Source organism: Pleuronectes platessa, chromosome 9 (assembly GCF_947347685.1).
Source record: "Pleuronectes platessa chromosome 9, fPlePla1.1, whole genome shotgun sequence".
NCBI classification, from domain to species: Eukaryota; Metazoa; Chordata; class Actinopteri; order Pleuronectiformes; family Pleuronectidae; genus Pleuronectes; species Pleuronectes platessa.
In genome coordinates, this window is record NC_070634.1 from 12,493,289 (window position 1) to 12,509,317 (window position 16,029).

The 16,029-nt window shown below is 41.1% G+C and overlaps 1 protein-coding gene across 1 annotated transcript; it reads left to right on the forward strand.

The window, feature by feature from the left end:
• Positions 1-13,791, forward strand: rorca (RAR-related orphan receptor C a). Its single transcript, XM_053430204.1, has 10 exons — positions 1-338; positions 5,818-5,903; positions 6,009-6,150; positions 6,302-6,742; positions 6,901-7,022; positions 7,412-7,544; positions 8,632-8,739; positions 8,891-9,001; positions 10,498-10,610; positions 10,721-13,791. The coding sequence occupies exons 1-10, from the start codon at positions 332-334 to the stop codon at positions 10,880-10,882; spliced, it is 1,425 nt and encodes a 474-aa protein (XP_053286179.1). The 5' UTR covers positions 1-331; the 3' UTR covers positions 10,883-13,791.
• The last annotated feature ends 2,238 nt before the right edge of the window (positions 13,792-16,029 follow it).

Below are 16,029 nucleotides of genomic sequence, written 5' to 3' on the forward strand. Positions count from 1 at the left end.
GGGCTGAGGATCATGTGTAGTCCACGCGCTGCGAGTGGGTCAGAGCGCGCTGCAGAGCAAGAGGGAGCAGAGCTGCGTCCGGGTTTCTCTTATTAGAGCTGCGTTCTCACCACTGCTCCTCTGAGGCTGCGCGGACACACACCGACCACAACACACCGCTGCCATCACTTCTCCTGCGTTACTTTATTCACAAGGTGACAGGAGGAGAGAAGAGAAGCTCTGAAGCCACATATGAGGATTTGCTGTTGTGACAGTTCTCAGCTGCTGCCCCTGGTTCCTTCTTCTCCACCTGCACTTGTATGAGTCCAAGACTCGGGTAGTCACCTTCGACATGAGAGGTGAGTCCGTGCAGATTGTCACACTTTCACTCCAGACTCCTGTGTTGTTCTTTCTGTGATGACGACACTCTGAAACACTGCGTACGTCTAACTGCGCAGCTACTAAACTCGCGCATTTCTGTGACACAAACATGGAGCGTGAAACTTGTCCGCACGTTGTTGAATCTCCAGACGATCGAGCAGTGTTTCAGCTAACGGATGCATTAGACATGCGCTGCTGTTGTTTGGTGTAAAGTGTTTGTGTTAATGTGTTTTACTGTGACGGGAGGAATGTGTCGCAGCTGGGGTTACTTTACTCCGCCGGTGTCTCTACTTATGCAAGAGAACCGGGGAGGGAGGGAGCGGAGGGATTCGCAGGCTGTCAAACGGCACGAAAGTCCGTCGGCAGGGAGTTTTTTAAGCTTGGACAAATAGTCCTCTCGGTTGCATTTTAACGCTGTTTTCTTCTTATTTATTTAATCCACTTTTATTTTCAGTACTTTTATGTAACTCCCAACATCACATTTACATTGTTGCAGTACTTGCAATGGTGTTATTTAGTTATTATTTGTTGCATTGTTGTTTTGAAGCGTTTGAAAGCCCTGTCGGTGTTGTGACTGTTCATCTGCCAGCGTGTTTATGTTTTCACCATTAGCAGTATGGCGACCAGCGTGTAGTGGGTGGAGAAGTCGAGAGATAGGAGGTGCTCCATTGACCTAATTTTGTCATTGAGGATTTCTCTCTCTCTCTCTCTCTCTCTCTCTCTGTGGGTGTGTAGTTATGTAGGTTAGCGTGTGTTTCTGTTTAGACCATTTTGATAACTTCAGTCAGTTGTAACGGGGAGATTGTTCCTCTTTAAGATAGTGTTGATATTATGAGCTGCACTGTAAAGAAACAGATTTCAATTCAACTTCCAGGGTGCATGCTACAAAGAGATCAAAGTCCTGTGACACAGATGATGTAATATATTGTATATATAAATCTCTTGTCTTGTGGTGTTATGTCAAAGCCATGCACCGCTGTGACGAGCAGGATATGGGCACAGCAAGCCCACATATAACCATAAAGCACAGCAGGGTTCAGTTGAGCTCAGTTTCCTCTGTCAGCTAGGGTTACTTACATCAACAAGAGTGTTTGTCGGTCCGCTCAAGCATGATTCAGATCAGATTTAGTAAAAGCTACCACATAATCTACAATGCTTGGCCAGTCTTTAACTGAATTCACAGTATAAGGGGGGAAATATAAAATAGATTTGGATGTGTGGGACACAAGCACCAAAATGATTTTTCCTGTATAATCTTTCCACCTGATGGATAACAATTAACTATGCCGTCGAGCTTGTTTTATCTCTGAGGCCTTTATTGCGTGCAGATTTGAAGCAGTGTGTTGGAGCTCAGTTAGCCCAGGATCAAAGTCACAGTAGCAGTAAAGAGGAAAGGGCCGATCTCTGCTCTCCCAGGACCCCGCTGTGCTGAGCTCAGGCTCAAAGCCACTATCTGTTGAGTGTGCCGCCACAGGGAAGTTCACAGCGAGCCATAGTATGTGTCAAGGTGCCCTTTCTCTCTGACAACTGCGTGCTAAGATTCCACTCCTCTTATCTGAAGCTTAAACTCTTCCCCCAACTTCCTTGTTAGTGTGCAAGCACAATGTCAAAATGTTGTTTGGTCATATCTATTTTTGCAAGTATGCCTAAAGATAATTGAGATTCTTTGTCAAAGCATCATTGATTGCTCCAGCATGGCCCCAAATCAGTTTCTGTGGTTTGCATGAAGAAAATCACATACTGAGAACTGAATTCCTCGGTCTGGTTTTTCATGTGTTGCAGATGCCTGCTGGGGTTTTGCCTCGGAGCTGCACGATCACCGTGATAGAGCAAATGCACTTTATCTTTTCTGATCAATGGGGAGGGATTACACACACTCTCCGAGTATGAAGCTGTATTTTTTTTTTAAAGCCACATTGCCGTTGGCTCGCATGTAAATATTAATTATGGGTACATTGGGGAAAGTGTATAGAATAGTTAACTAGACAGATGAGATGATGAAGATTTTCCCCAATGTAGTTTTAGACACTTGTTTTTCAACACTGGTATATTCCATAATCACAAAGAGAACTAAGAGAGGGAAATATGTAAAGTGAAAAAGGGAAAAATAGATAATTGTCTTCATGTGGTTGGACTTACCTGTTTACTGCCACCCTCATATCAAGTCTGTGATACAAACAGACTTGAAAAAGATATTAAGTCACAAGGAAGGAGAAAACATCTTGTGTGTTAAATGTGAAATTTATATGACATTTTCTGTAAAATTGTGCGTCTCATGTTTGCCACTTTGCACATATTGTACACACTGTAACATTGCAATTAATCTCATGTAAGAGCAAAGTGTTTAGAGTGGTGCATGATACAGGCCTCTGTGTACACGAATACCTCTCATTCCACTACTATTGAATCTGATGAGTAATTACCTAAACCTGCATTGCATTTTTAAATAGTTCATTGTTAGTGTCAGGCCGTATTATAACACCTGTGTTCCCTAGGTAGATCAGGGAATGGAGATGAGGGGTAGAAGAAGTATTACTCTCCACATATAGTTCAGCTTTGTAGAAAACAGGTGGTAATTGAGGCCCTGTGCATTGGGAGACATGTGGAAAGAGAAAATGACAGACCTCCACTATGACTTTGAATATAAAAAATAAATGCCAACTCTACTAAATGTTATAGAATGTTGCACAATATTACATTCCCTCCATATACAGATATGTAGGCTAAGTATAACGTATCTCAGGTAAATATAAAGAGCAAGGTAAATAGGACCTTCGACTCTGTTTGATTAGCTGGGATGAGAGGTCAAAGTCTTCCTGCCTGAGGGTTTACAGCACTAATGAAGAAAAGTGTTGACACGAGTCAGTCAATAGCAACCTATCATGTAAAAAAAAACATGTTTGGCTCCTAAAAATTAGGATAGCATGTATTTATCCACTCTTCGGCATAGCTGCAACATAATACAAGTCATGTAAAGCTACAGAGTTTCTGTTTTGTTATATTTATTATATATTCCGGGATACTGCTTAAGTTGCACTTGCATTTAAAGCGGCCTTGGGTACCTTGAAAGGCCCTATATAAATCCTTGTTGTTGTGATTATTATTATTATTATTGTTATTATCATCAGTTGTGTCATTAAAAAAAAACTTGTAGGTGTTTTTGTGTGAAAACATAACATCTACATTATATGCTTCTTTTACTGTTACCAAGAATTGAACAATCAGGAAGTAATTCTCCAAATATACTCTGACTACAAGGGAGCTGTTGCTCAGACTCGTTTTCCAGCTTAACAATGAATGGTCACAGCTGACAGTAGCAGTGTAATTGCTGATGTCTCTTCACTGTGATTCACACAAAACACTTCAATGCCTGGATTTGTGTAGCATTTATTTGCTAACAGACCAGAAAGGCGGAAGAATCTCTGGGTTGCCAACTGCAACTGAGTAAAAATAGATTTATGGTCTGTCGCTAACACAGCTGAAATTTCACTCAAATACTTGACATGCTGAAACAAGTTGAGGGCTACTATTAGCAACGGCCAGCTCCACCTGCTGCAGCTTACTGTACGAGATGTTTTTGTAAATAGGTCCAGATGTTGTGCAAGGTGTAAAATCTCCAATGGCATAGTTTGTTCCTTCCAGTTTCAACTGGTCCTCCATCTTACGGTAATCAAATCTTACATTGTTTTCCTTTCAAACCAAAAGGAGGCCTGCAGCCTCCGCCCTGCCTCTGAGTCACACTTGGTTCCACCTTTAAAAACCTGCAAGAAACCAATTTGTGTTCCTTGTGAGGTGCCTCCCCCTTTCGCTGAATGGGAAACTGTGTCAGTGGAGCAGCTCCTGCTCTCTGGGCCTTGGCTGTGCCGCTCAGCTGACTGGCAGGTGAGGCAGCAAGTCATGGACAACGCCGCTCGCTCAGCAGCCAATGGGAGCGCGGCGGGGCAAGGGAGGACCGTCATACCGTTGCTAGGACAACCACCTTTGAATGAGTGTGTTCATGGAATGCAGCCAGACAGCAGTTATATAACAGGCTGAAGGGCGGGGGGAGAGGCTGAGGCTCTGGAGGGGGAGTGATAAAGGGAGCAATGGAGAAAGGGATTTTTTTTTTCCATTGCCCTTTATTTATTTATATCCCTGAGTTGCGTTTCATTGACCAGCAGGAATTCTAGCCAAGCGAGATGTTCAAATATGTCACAAGCGCTGCACAGACGGTCTATGACGAGGCATGATGTCGACAGATTTTTCCCCCGTCATGATTTTCATGGTAATGTGGGCCAATAACTTTTTTGTTTTGCCTCAGCGTGTGACGCACATCTCTCCACACGCACAGTGACTCAAGTGATTGGTTGGTTGTGAGTAGTTTAGAAAAGAGCGTTTATAAAACAGCAATTTTCAGGAGAGCTGTGAAGGCCGGTTAATGCCTTGCTGCGATTTACAGGTTACCTAATACCCTGTGTGATCCAACAAAAGTGGTTTAGGGATTGTTGGGCACATCCTTCACTCCGAGCCAAATCATAATCTTGCACACAGTTGACAGGGTGGGCTGCAGTTTGTTTGGTGGCTTAGGTTTGTGGGGCTCCAAAGGTTCAGCAAGGCAGGGCATCGTTGTTAACCTGCAAACATTTAGTTCATCCTGGAGGAGGAGTGGCAGAGGGAGAGAAAGCAACGAAACTTTATAACCCTGGGCCTCAGTTAATGCAATTGACCTGCTATTCTGGGCTTGAGGAGGCCCAGCTACTTAGATAAACAACATAATGAAAAGAACATGGTGTTCCAGGGTAAGAAGCCTCAGGCTTAAACAATGAACACAAGGGATACAATTTATACCTTTTGTCTCGTTTGTGTTATTGACACTTTTACTCCTATTACTTTGTAACCTTATAGGCTTAAAAAGCAAATGTAACATTTTTCTGTAATTGGCACAAAAAGTGCCTCTTAATCACAACGGACAATTTGCAAAATATGTTCACTCGTCAAATATTTGTGGGCTTGGTTGTCTGTAAATGTTCCTCTTGCTGGATATTTATTGCATAACAATGACCAAATATTAATGGTTATTATTAATGAATATGCAGGTTTTCTCCAATTCATCCATTCGTTTCATTTTATCAACAATCCAAAATTCGAAAATATTGAACCCTGTATACTTCTCCACTGGAGAAGCTGCAACAGAAATTTGTTGGCATATTTGAAAATTTTTCAAACGAATGATTAATATTTCATTATAATTGCATGAAATTTTGGTTTATGGAATTATTGGAGTTTACTAATATTTCCAGGTCTAGACCAATGTGCCAAGTGAAAGAAATATTACTTTCATTATAGAACGACAGCATTAGTGCTCATGTTCTTTCAATACAAGTTTAGCTATTTATGTTTTGAGGTGTCAAATTTATTGATATCTATTCAAATCTATTGAATATTTCACTGATTTGTGTCCCTCATCTTTCTCTACAGCCCAAATAGAGGTCATTCCCTGCAAAATCTGTGGGGACAAATCATCAGGGATTCACTATGGTGTCATCACCTGTGAAGGCTGCAAGGTGAGTTATGAAACCATCTCCGTAATCAGCATAGAGTCCCAATAAAAACTGGTCTGTCAGATTCTTTTGTCTATGATCTACAACCTGGGATCTCTCTGTCTGTAGGGCTTCTTCCGACGGAGCCAGCAGAACAATGCTATGTACTCCTGCTCACGTCAGAGAAACTGTCTCGTTGACCGGACCAACCGTAACCGCTGCCAGCACTGCAGGTTGCAGAAGTGTCTTGCTCTGGGGATGAGCCGTGATGGTGAGTTCAGCCGCTCGATATATATTTAATTAACTAAGAGTTTCCACCAGACCCGTTTTGCTTTCCACAATGAATGAGTTATGTAATCCTTGTTTGACTGCCACCACACCTTCTTGAATGTTACATTTCTGTCATTCCACTCTCGTTGCAGCTGTGAAGTTCGGTCGAATGTCAAAAAAACAGCGTGACAGCCTGTATGCAGAGGTCCAGAAGCACCAGCAGTCCCAGGAGTGTGCGGGCCTCGCCGCCCGCGAGGACAATGGCGACATGGCCGACCTCACCTGCCCCTACAGGAGAGGCTCAAGCACTGCGCTCAGTGATCTGGACGACATCACCACGCTGCAAGGAGACCTACTTTTCGACCTGCCGCTGACCCCGAGGGACGCAGGTGGTGACTACTGTAACCTGGACATGCTGGGTGGAAGCGCAGGCAGCAGTTCATCCTCTCAGAGTTCACCAGAACAGACCAACTTTGACTTTGTAGACTGCAACCTCGGCATCAAGCATGAGTACCAGCTTTTGCAGGACTCTGGACTCTTCTCACACGCTATCCTCAACCCGCTGCCGGGGGGCTTCTCCCTGCTTGAAATTGGTTAGTAATTAATCTTGAACCATTAAATCTATTTGAATTTTAACAATAACCATAAGGGTGAAAAGACACAAATAAGCAACATACAGCAATTCAAGTTTGTTCTATGTCATAGAAGAAGTTAAGACGTGATCTTATAACAAGTATTTCCCCCTGTACAGAGCGTATAACTCAGAGTGTGGTCAAGTCCCATATCGAGACAAGCCAGTACAGCACAGAGGAGCTGAAGAGAATGGCGTGGACCTTGTATAACCCAGAAGAGACACGCTCATATCAGACCAAGGTATGTAAAACATTTCATATCACTGCATCATCTTGTTTGTCTGTGCAATGTAGAAAGAGGAATGTTTTCAATTTTTAACCATGAATCAAAATCAACGGTAAAAACATCTCAAAAATAGTTTCCTAAAACACACCTACGCACATTTCCTTCTGTGATTTCACATTTCACTTCTTAAGGAAGCCATAGCACAAGTTGAGATGCAGAAAAAAACAGACAAACATCTTCTAGGTCAAGATATTTTTAGCAGAAAACAGATCATTAAACACAACCACACATCCCTGTCTAAATATGGATGGAGTTAATAAACAACCATGGATTACAACTTGTCTGATGCCCCTCAGATGCTGCAGTTCTCATAAAGTACTCCCTTTCTCTCACTTTCTCTTCAGTCAGCTGAGGTGATGTGGCAACAATGTGCCATTCACATCACCAACGCAATCCAGTACGTCGTGGAGTTTGCCAAGCGCATCTCTGGCTTCATGGACCTGTGTCAGAACGATCAGATTATCCTCCTCAAAGCAGGTCAGAGCATGACTCCAGTGTACACACTCCCCACATGATAAAATCAGTTCTGGGGCTGTTTCTACAAGAGACGAGCCTCCAGCGAGACAAGCTAGCCTGCTGTGTGCATGTTTATTAGATTGCGAACTTTAAGAAGTGACTAAGAGCACTGTTGTCATATGAAAAGTATGTAACCCTCCGGTAGTAGCGGACTTCACAGGCTTTAAACATCACATGCATTCAGAGTGACTTGTTCGGTTTCTGAAGAGTCTCTGGCCTTGTTTTAATCACACAACATTTATGATCATCATGAAGTAAAGTGCGGTACTTTCCATCCTTATTTTTACGAAGATGAAAGATGTACGGAGCAAACACATACACACTTGATTAGACTAATTGGACGACTTCAATCACAACTGTCGGCGAGAAAAGTCTCCACACCAATACGTAACCTGTCAAACCTCACAAACACCTGAAGAGTGGAGGAAGATAGTAGGTTTGATTATGGGTCGACAGTAGCAATCAACACAGGAACACGTTCCTGCGATTATGGACACACATTAACATGTCAGGATTGGCGATTAAAAAGTCTGTACATGCACGGACATCTTCTATGCCAGGTATGAACCCGTGGCTTAATGACAGTTTGCAATGTGTTGCTTGATTGCATCAATTACATCCATAGTTTTACAGGTAACAATTCACTTGTCATCACAGGTTTGGCACTAAATTATCTCGACAATTATCTTGTCAATGAAGAATGTTTCACTGGAATGTCAGTGGAACTGTCTGTGTTTATATAAAGCGTTACCATCACTTCACTGTTTCTTGTGAATTATAAAAATATTCTTCTAGCTATAATATAAAGTAGATTATCGTTAGACATTCAAATTGATATTATATCTTACTGTTTCATCACATTTATCCAGAGTGAACTTGTCTCAAACTTAACAAAACCTTCAGTTAGTTCATAAATATACCTTGTGCTTTTTGCAAACATTTAAAATGTGTAAGCTCTTTGTATTTAAGCCTCAGGCCAGACACTATTTGATTGTGAATATCCCTATAAGGTTTTTTCTTAATGTATCTTTATTTCTTGTGTGAACAGGCTGCATGGATGTTCTTCTGATCCGCATGTGTCGGGCCTACAACCCCATCAATAACACACTGCTCTTCGATGGAAAGTTTGCTACTCCTCAGTTTTTCAAAGCTCTCGGTGAGTCAACTCTATCTTTCTCTCCTGGGTAAAAGTGGACACATGATTAATAAATATAAACAGGAGATTCTAGGTTAACATTTTGCCCGTTTAATCTGTGTCAGAATCACCACACTCATTCCTGTCTCGATGATCTTGTTTGTCTTCCTAGGCTGTGATGACCTCGTGAACGCAGTGTTTGACTTTGCCAAAAGCCTGAGCCGCATTCAGATGTCCGAGGAGGACATGGCTCTCTTCAGTGCTGCTGTGCTGCTCTCACCAGGTACATCTCACACTCAATAGATTCATTCACAGATGAAATTCTATAATGATATTGCAAAGGGTTACATTCCTTTTCACACTGGAAATATACCTGCGGAGGCAACTATACTTCAAACATTTACTGTATTAAAAGGTCACACCACTTATATTTTGCATATTGCCCGGGTAGCACTCACAACCTACTTCAATCAGCGGTGCAGTGCCACCGTGCTTCTGAATGTTAGAGCTTCAATAACGGCAATTCATTTGGATTACTGCAGACCAGTGTTAATTTTGGCAGCTATTTTTGATTTAGTCTTAGTCTTAGTCTTTTGACGAAAATGCATATTAGTTTTAGTCACCTTTTAGTCATTTTAATCCTTCTTAGTTTTAGTCTAGTTTTAGTCGACGAAAACAAATTCCATTTTAGTCTAGTTTTAGTCGACGAAAACAAATTACATTTTAGTCTAGTTTTAGTCGACGAAAACTAATTCCATTTTAGTCTAGTTTTAGTCACATTTAATAGCCACATTAAACTCCTTTTCTAAAAACATATAGCTGCAGCCTAATAGCTTAAAAATATATATTTAATTTTAAATGTGAAAACAAAAAGGGAGAGCAGGTCAGACTGGAGCCGGACACAGAAACTGAACATCGGTACAAACCAACTGCAGCTTCTGCTCTGATGAAGAAGCTGCGGCGCTGATCTCTGAGCAGCTGAGACCAGAGAAACTCTGGTTTTCACTGTTTCCATAGTTAAGAAGCAGTCGGTCACTGAGAGGCTGCTCCACGAGAACGCGCTCTGCTTTCACTGTGTCTCTCTGAGCGAGTGCGCGAGGCGGGGGGCGGAGCTACGGACCGGAGCGCTATCTGGGAGCGCACAGGCACACACACACACACACACACACACACAGATTCACTCGCCCGCTACTGATACTTCATGACGGCCTGATACGATGATGTTTTAAAAATTATTGTGACTTAGTCAACCACCAACATTTTCGTCTCGTCTCGTCTCGTCAACGAAAATTAAAATAGATTTCGTCATAGTTTTTATTTTCAAAGATTCGTTTTCGTTACGTCTTCGTCTCGTCTTCGTCATGGAAAAAAGGTCGTTAACGAATATATTTCGTCATCGTCTTCGTCAACGAAATTAACACTGCTGCAGACCCCAGTCAAGTGAAACTCCCCAGTGGGAGTTATGTAACATGTCTACATAATGTGACAAAGGTCTGAATACTCAACTACTCAATTTGACTATTGCTTATTCTGAGTATGACCTTTATTTGAGTTAAAATAATCAGAAAATGCTGTTTACATAGCAGCTTCCCATTCAGACTATTGTGGTAAACAGGTTAATATCAGAATATTGGCGTCCATGTAAACAAAGTCACTCTGTTTCTCCATCTTTGTATCGTGCTCCCAGATATTTGTAGATTATAAACCTTACCAGATGTGGTTTCAGACTGGTGACATAACAACACTAATGACATCATCTCGTCCTTATTTTCCCTCCAGACCGGCCCTGGCTCACAGATGTCCAAAAGATACAGAAGTTGCAGGACAAAGTCTACGTGGCTCTGCAGCGCTGTCTACAAAAAGAGGGGGCATCAGAAGAGAAACTAGCAAAGGTATGAGAGACCACTGTCCCACTGTGCGGAAAATAATCGTCTTGATGATTTTGTTTACCCACTGTGTTGTGTAATTAATTGACGGTTTTTACTTCTTCTGTCCAATCTAGATGGTGTCCAGGCTCCCAATAATGAAGTCGATTTGCAACCTCCACATCGACAAACTGCAGTTTTTCCGCCTGGTGCACCCGGAGACAGCGTACACGTTTCCTCCTCTGTACAGGGAGGTGTTTGGCAGTGAAATCACCTTTCCAGACTCCACGGAGGGTTAGAGCTGTTCAGCTTTGTAGCTTGATTCAAATATAAACGCTGAGGTTTAGGGAGAGGGGAGATTAAAAAAATGTGGCAACCAGCTGAGGCAAAATCGAACCAGCAGCTCAATGACAATCCTGCACGCTACACTTGAGGACACGCTCCTCTCACCTCTTAACTCCCGACCTTGTGGAGTAGCTTACACTGCCCGGCAAGCCAGTCCCTTCAGTTTCGACGCACAGCTACAGGAACGGCTGCTGGCTACTCAGTGCATGTTACCTCTTCTTTTTTTTTAGGGAGTTAAAGGAAATGATTAAATAGCAGCCTATAATTTGTATTCTCAAAACTATTTTTCTATGAGGAGACCTTAAACCTCTCGTCGAGTTTAATTTCTTTGTAATATGAATTTGACTTCTATCGTTCTCACAGTTCTAGTAAGCTATTTTTGAATGTACCCCCTTTTCCCTTTACCGCTCAGCACAGCCCTAGGCTCGATGTAGAATGTACATACTTAAAATCCTCACCCTCTCTGTGGAGGTTTTGCAGTAACAATGCTCGTTTCAGTCGTCAGTCTCGTAACAGTTTATCACTTCATTCAATATTCTTTCGGTAGTGCCCATATTTTTGCAGTTTTGTAACGTCTGAACAAACTGTTTAAAGGGACCATGATCAAGCTCACAAGCAGAGATTTTTTAAACTGGGTGAATCGTGGGCAACCCTCCAGTGTCTGCCGCCATGCACCTACAAACGCTTGCACACAGAGCGCAAAACAGAGCACTTATGCTAATCTTTGTTGGTATTTTTACGAGCACACCCTTCAGACACTGCGGGGAGCTCTTTATTTTTTTAATGCAATCAGTGACCTCAGTCCTTAAACCTTTTCCCTTTGCAAATGCCACTTAGAGAGCGAGAGAAAAGCAGAGGTATTGTGAAAGTATTTTCCGATGTTCCTGTTTTTATATATATATATATATATATATATATATATATATATATATAAACACTAATATAATCATGTAAGGTAAGAGCAGGGGCGATTTCACACAGAGCGAAGAGGAGGTGCTGAGCATCCAACCACTGCGGGCTGTGAGCATCTGGAGTTGTCGCAGCTCAGGCCCCCTCCGCAGAAGCCAAAATACCTCTCAACACCAGCAGGGTAAAATAAGTAATGGGGGGGTTGGCTGTTGAAATCTGGCGGTTTTATTCACCTACACGGTTGAAAACGGGGCAAAGAATAGAGAGTGGGCAGTTGGGTGTTATTTTAAGCTCTTTGGATGAGAGTTAGAGGGGATTTACTGTCTGTCTCACTCTCAACTCTCACTGCTGCTGGGTCGGGCAGATTGTGCTGCTGGAGACGGTCAAGATGTTCTGATTGGAGAAATGAATCCTCTATTCCTTATTCCCCACTCCCTGACTACCTCACCCTCTTTAAACACTACGCAGCACAGGAAAGGGTTGACAGAGCCATCAGCTACCCCCCTGAGTTAGTTTCTCTGCATTCGTACTAGAGAGCTTCTTCAAAAATGTACAATTAGTGGTGAGTTGCCAGTTTGCTTTTGAAAACTGGACAGAAGACAAAATCAGACTAAAACACTGGATCTTTTTACACTAAGTGGTTTTCTTTCATGTGAGAGGAGTTCAAATCTTTATATCCAGGAAACGCGTAGATACAGGAGTGAAATCTCTGGAGATGCATGAGGGTGTGTACAGATGAAACGTCTGGGGGACACATTACGTTTCTGTATAACTACGTTGTACTGCCAGTATACTAAAGACACTCTGAAAAAAGAATAGATTTATTGTGAGAAAACACTGCTGTTAAGACAATCACCTGGACCGATGTTGGAAGTCTAGCTTTATTTAATATTTCTGCCAGGTTTTCTTTGACAGTGCTTTTCACCACACATCAAGTTGTCTCACACAGCATGAAGGGGTATTCACCTTTGTTTTTATTCTGGGTACATAAAACAGTGGCATGTTGGGATTGTGCAATAATCTCTTTCCCATTGTTCTAAGTGTGATGGGGCGTTGTTTATATGTATGACAATTAATATTTTCACAAGCACTCCAGCACAGTCAACCTCGAATCATTTAGAGTATAACGTACCAAATACACAGCCAGCTTCTTCGCGGGTCTACATGACACTTAACAGTGTGACAAAGTATAATACTTTGTGTGTTAAGTCAGAGAATGTTAGAAATGCTGATTTCTAAAGACTCAGTGTACTTGATGGTTTTTTTTAATCTGCAGGCCTAAGATCTATCCAGGGGGCAGTAATGAAGATCTACAATACATTTCCGTTTTAGATTTACTCAGGGAGATAGCTGGGCTCTCTGTCCTACAGTGTCTGCTGTTCGTCTAGCTATAGCAAGACACCTCGCACCAACGTAGAAGACCTTAAAACCTTGATCACTGTGTACAGAACCTGTTCTTGTGAATGTTTGCTTACAGAGGTATCAAAGATTTAACCCCTGTCTGATATCGTTATATTTTTTTTTCAGTCAATAGGATAATAGGAAAAGTAAATATAAAAGATGGATTATAATCTCTGAATTTTGTGTTGGTTTTGTTGTGATCTTTTTTGTTTCCTAATTGTATCCTTGTATGTACTGCTTGTTTTGTTTTATTTTTGTTCCTCATCATTTTAGTGTCCTTGTCTTGGAGAGATGTAATTCTATTTTTTTTAAAGAGCGTTTTTTAAAGATGTCTCTCTAAAAGTTTTTCTTTTGACATGATCCTTCTGTTTATGTTTTCACTCTGTTAAGATTATTATTATTAAAACAATATAGATTTTAATAAGAAATAATTTATATGTCATGGATATAAAGCCCAAGAGGTTTTAACACAGTTGCGTGTTATTGCACAATGGTGATACAATATGTGGATTTAAGAATGTAATAAAAGTCTTTTTACATTTAAAGTAAAAAACATGTTCTGGTTTTTATTGACGGTTTTTTCAATTTAAAAATGATCTGTACAGGCACATTATATTCTATAGCCATACACACACTGTGCTGACATTATAAAATAGGAAGCATAAGCTCAATAACAATTACTGTTTTCTTACATCACAGTTAATCCTACTGAAATATTCCTTATAAAGCTTTTCTATCTTTGTATTGTAAAATGTATGTGTGTATATATATATATATATATATATATATATATATATATATATATATATACAAATTATGGAGCATTGAAATTACCCAAAAAAATCAATGTCCCTGAATCTTTATAAATCAATAAATGCATAAATCAATAACTTTATGAATGTTCATGAAATACAATTTGGACAGGGGTAAGTGTATATATTTGTTTTTTACGACATCCTACATTTATTGATTTCTGTAGATATTATTGAGTTTTATTTATTTTTATTTTGGCAGTTTCGGTCGTCGATGTATACCTTACATAAAAGTAGGAGCTTAAATGATTCCCTCTATGGCAAAAAAACATATATATTTTATAATAGCCACTGTTCTCAAGTTGGATTTCATAAACCCTACTAAGATCATTTAATTTACTCACAGTCAATGGGAGACTGAGAAACCATCTGATCAGATTTCACCTTCTACATCTCTACAGTAGTTCTCAGCCACTGACCTCAAACCACAGTATCATGTCATTAAGTGGTTTCAGTTTAAGGTTGCTGTTAGCCATTCCAGCACAGCGAAGATATGCTCCTGCTAAAGTTTCGCACCATAAGTCAAATTGAGTTCACCTTTGTTTAGTTGTCAACCTCATGTATGATTATCTTAAAGCCCCATTAAACAAATACACATTTGATCTGGATAATGAGTAACAGTAAAGAAATAAGAGGGGATAGTTTGGTGTGTGCAAGACAAGATCAGTTTTCTATCCAGATAAAGCTTGCAAACCGTCCTGGGCCTTCACAACTGAAGGGGCCCCAAAATGCTCTAGGCTTAGTGGATGTCAAACACAATTTGTGCTGATTTAATTGAATTTCTGATAATATAAACCACTAAAACTCAGTCTGACCCGACATGATAAGGGCCGTTAGATGAACTGCAGAGGAGGTTTTGTTTTCATTCCTCTCTGTCAGCAGAATTCACAAACACTACGCACCAATTTTTTTAGAAAAACTTGTAGGAAAGTTTGGGTAGGGGCCAAGAAAGAACCCATAAAATATAAAGGCAGATCCACACAAGGGGCTGACCACTTCCCACACACACTGTGAGATTTGTTGATATTTTTGACAATTGTGACCAATTTCCAAGGGAATTGGTGGGAGTCCCAAATCTGTGGGCCCTTTACTTTGGGGGTCAGGGGTTGATAAACTATGAACATTTGCCCAGCATCAGAAAGACGGCTGTATTACATCTTCCCTCCAGCAGGGAGCGGCGTTTTAGTTTTTTCAGTTTTGTGTCTGTGGCCTGTTAGAAACGTCATCATGACACCCACTCGCTCACGGGGGAGGATCTCCTGCTGTGGGCTCACACCCTTTGGACATCATGCAGACTTTATACCACTCAGCAGAAACTCCAGAGGCTCCCACTCGACATTTGGACTGACACATACAGCCCCTTGGGAGAATGTCTGGAGGATCTCTGGAGCTCAGTGCATTTCTGAAAGCATTCCGGTTGGTTGGTAAGTTGGTTAGTTAGTCGGTTAGTCGGTTAGTCGGTTAGTTGGTTAGTTGGTTAGTTAGCTAGTTAGTTAGTAAGATGGGTGATGGATGGGTGGTTGGCTAGATAGATACATAGATACATAGATAGGTGTACTTTATTGATCCCAAATTGGGAAATAATTGTTACAGCAGAATGTCAATGCTTTGCACTGAGAGCAAAGTAGCAATCAACAGATAGAAATAATAAATATAATTCAAAATATAATGTAATAAACACAAAATGTACTAAAAACTGTACATACTGCCTAAGTAAATCAAACACAGTAAAGTACTAAAATACACAGCTAAGTACTTACTTCATGACAGATTAGGTCAATTTGCAGCACCACAGGCAACATGTTGACATGATATATTTTTGTGAACCAACTCATTTGATGTGCCTTGTATGCGTCAAGCACCTCCGGGGGTCGGTGCGGGTCCCAGGTCTGTGGTCCCTTCAGTGTTGGGGCCAGGGGTTGATAACCTTGTGAACCTCTGTTCTGTGAGAGTGGGATCATGTGGCCCGCAGTAGACAG

What these genes read in the sequence shown, in the direction of transcription:
- rorca (XM_053430204.1), top strand. An exon ending in TCACCTGTGAAGGCTGCAAG is followed by an intron (nt 5,904 to 6,008) that starts GTGAGTTATGAA and finishes CTCTGTCTGTAG; the next exon opens with GGCTTCTTCCGACGGAGCCA. An exon ending in GATTATCCTCCTCAAAGCAG is followed by an intron (nt 7,545 to 8,631) that starts GTCAGAGCATGA and finishes TTGTGTGAACAG; the next exon opens with GCTGCATGGATGTTCTTCTG.